Source organism: Coniophora puteana, assembly GCF_000271625.1.
Source record: "Coniophora puteana RWD-64-598 SS2 unplaced genomic scaffold CONPUscaffold_131, whole genome shotgun sequence".
In the NCBI taxonomy this organism is placed as follows: domain Eukaryota; kingdom Fungi; phylum Basidiomycota; class Agaricomycetes; order Boletales; family Coniophoraceae; genus Coniophora; species Coniophora puteana.
This window is the reverse complement of record NW_006913183.1, coordinates 1-2,915: the sequence shown is the minus strand read 5'-3', so window position 1 is coordinate 2,915 and position 2,915 is coordinate 1. Positions and strand designations below refer to the sequence as shown.

Below are 2,915 nucleotides of genomic sequence, written 5' to 3'. Positions count from 1 at the left end.
TATCGAATTGAAAACGACTGTAATACCATGCACCATGCACCATGCACCATGCACCATGCACCACAGACCACATAACCCATACCACGCACTATGCACCTGTGGAAACCACGCACCACGCACCATGCACTGCCACACACTACCATGTACTGGGGGCAACTGCCCATGTTTTTGTAAAAAAACATTTAAGATGTTTTGAGGGTTGCCTTCGTAATTGGGAAGGTCACCTTTTAAATTTGGCATTTTGAGCAAAACATTTAAAATATTTTTGACATGTTTTCCCCGGAAACATCGACTAATACCCCCAGTGATGCACCACGCACCTCACCAAGATCACCAGATGGCTGCTTATCCTATCACCACCATGCAGATAAAATATATGTTGTTCGCGTCGATGATTTTCGAGTGTTTTGGGAATGACTCACCCAATAAGGCAGCTGTTGCCAAGCCAGCTATATAGACGATCTGACACCTGAGGCACCGGCAAATCGAACACGCGGGGAGATTGTTATGGATCTTGAAAAATATTACCGGGCACTCGAGATGATATAAGGTTTTGAATCACTCTTACAGTGAACGGGGACGAGTTTATGGTCGATTGTTACGACTCCGATGACCGGACTCGGACCTGAAACTAGGTCCCAGCATCCGTGCCCTTTACGCCCACAGAGGCCCCGTACACCTCTATGGATAATTAAGATCCGAACCATTATATTGAAGAACCATATATCTCGATTAAGGTCAGTACATTGTATATAAGAGCATGTTCAGACGTTCACGCACTCCTTGATGTGCCCCCTCAGACTCGTCGCAGCAAAGCGCTTCTTGCAGCGTGTACACTCTTCTACTAGCCCAGTCCACTCAGTAAGCGACAGCCCATTCCCACCTGCTAATCTCGCGAGCAAGGCCTGCTCGATTTCAGATGTACCAGCCTGATTGCTGGAGGAGGATGGCATGCTGGAGATGGTCGAGTGGCCGGAGACGGTGATGCTACCTGCTGCGATAGAGAGGGCGGTCGCAAGGAAGAAGGGAGGCGCTGGGAGGGCTGGTGCACCACCGGTAAGCACACTGCTGTGGACGGGTATGTTGGAGGTGCTGGCTGCCATGAGAGCGTGGCTCTGCAGTGTGCGCCAGCGAGGGGCTATGGTGATATAGCGACGGAATATGTCTAAAGTTAGCTAGTTAGCTGTGAGCATACAGACCAAAGTTCTGTAAAGACGTACCTGAGAAGTTTCGACGATGTGTTCGCATTGGTAAGTGACTGGCCAGCTGGATATAGCCCGGGTACATGGACTGATGAGAGCCGCAATAGCCCTCGAAAAGAGGGGCAATCTCAGCCAACCGGTGATTGTTGTTGGTGCTGAGGCGTTCATTGAAGAGGCGAAGCCAGGGATCGATATCGTACGGAGTCCCCGAAGCTACGAAACAGGTGTCAGTTAATTAGTCAAGTAGTACAAGGAAATCAAGTAGACGTACCTAGAGTCGGAATATGGAGATACCTTGAATCCTCGTACGCTTGGTGGGATGTTTCGTTGAGGTCGACTGGATTAGAAATGGGCATCAGGAAGTGAAAGGACATGGAGGAAAGGTAAATCAACGCGTACTTCGAAACCGCACCCATTAGTCTTTGAGTGGCAATAGACCATAGTGTGGTTGGTTTCGGGGACAAACATGATGCGAGAAGGGGTAGGGTGGTTGGATGTGAGGCCACAGAAGCACTCCCATATGAGACCGCGTCGACGCAGGAAGCTGGCTATGCCATCGGGCTGGATACGACCACGGTTGCATTGCATTTGGGACTGACAAGATAGTGAGGTTATGAAGTGGCCAGATATGTTAGTAAGGAAAAGCGTACTATGCAATCTCAACAACAATACAAGCCTCCCGGGAGTAAACAACAAGCTCCGTGCTTCCACGTTGATGTTCGATTCACGCGTGAAAAAGATCTGCCATGTTCGATTGGATGAGAAGTCAAAAGTGAGGTGGTGTCAACGAATCTGAACATACAGTATTTATGTTTTAAGAGAGCCTTAGAACTCGGAGCTGAGGTGCAAGATCCGGAGACGTTCAACAGACGGTCGGAACATGGAGAAAGACATACCTCCTCGGCAGCTCTCCGCAGCTCAAGCAAAAGCCCGTTCTTGAATGCGTTGAACGATGGTTCGGGTGACTTCATAGAGGGTGTTCAGGGTGAAGGAGTGACTGGACGTCATCGGAACATCGCAAAACATGGGAGACCTGGCAAAGGATCAACATGTGAGCAAGGCAGAGTCAGCATATTTGCAGGGATGTGAAGGAAAGCAGCGAAACGATGTACTTGTACACAGTGGGCAGAGCGCGATGGTGGTGGTTGCATTCAAAGGTGTCGGCCCGAACGTGCGCGATACCCAAGTTGGTAACTGGACTCAGCGCCGTCAGCGGTGTTCTTGCGCAGTACTAGCTTTGGCAGCAGGCTGCTTGGGCATCTCTAGGCTGCTCGCTGTCGCTGCGTCTGGGGGAGAACATATAAATTGCATACTGTTTCGATGGCATTTGACCTCACCATATGAACCCATGCCTGCCACACGCTCAGTTTCAGCCTCTCGTTCTACTCGTCGAGGGTCGCCGATTTCAGCTTCAATTTCTTCATACCACCCTACTCCATATTTCTTCACTCAAGCTGAACGCACTGCAAAGATTAATCGTGTTAACAGGCAGACTTATGTTGATGCACTGATTGACTATCCTATAGGTTCTGTTATCGAGTACCCTGGGACGGGCAACAGCAGTGATTCTTCGATAGCTTACCGGTTTCAGGTAGATCCTGACCACTTTCTTCACCCCAAGTTCAATCTCCAGTATTCTGTTGGTGATGGCCATGGCGGGCATCCCAAGGTCGAATGCTATCTACTCAGAGATAAGGACGGCAAGTCCGTGCC

General features: G+C 49.7%; 1 protein-coding gene across 1 annotated transcript; it reads right to left on the bottom strand.

Annotated features, from left to right (window-relative positions):
- Positions 1-145: 145 nt before the first annotated feature.
- Positions 146-2,380, bottom strand: CONPUDRAFT_170439 (uncharacterized protein). The gene is made up of 10 exons (XM_007777860.1): positions 2,315-2,380; positions 2,099-2,235; positions 2,005-2,040; positions 1,602-1,943; positions 1,474-1,539; positions 1,221-1,415; positions 781-1,165; positions 569-681; positions 423-513; positions 146-350 (listed from the first exon to the last, which is right to left on the bottom strand). Exons 6-9 carry the CDS (start codon positions 1,285-1,287, stop codon positions 506-508), a joined length of 573 nt encoding a protein of 190 aa, XP_007776050.1. The 5' UTR covers positions 1,288-1,415; positions 1,474-1,539; positions 1,602-1,943; positions 2,005-2,040; positions 2,099-2,235; positions 2,315-2,380; the 3' UTR covers positions 146-350; positions 423-505.
- Positions 2,381-2,915: the final 535 nt, after the last annotated feature.

What these genes read in the sequence shown, in the direction of transcription:
- CONPUDRAFT_170439 (XM_007777860.1), bottom strand. Translation starts at nt 1,287, where the DNA reads ATGTACCCGGGCTATATCCAGCTGGCCAGTCACTTACCAATGCGAACA. An exon ending in ACATCGTCGAAACTTCTCAG is followed by an intron (nt 1,166 to 1,220) that starts GTACGTCTTTAC and finishes AGCTAACTTTAG; the next exon opens with ACATATTCCGTCGCTATATC. An exon ending in CTGAGGGGGCACATCAAGGA is followed by an intron (nt 682 to 780) that starts GTGCGTGAACGT and finishes AATTATCCATAG; the next exon opens with AGGTGTACGGGGCCTCTGTG.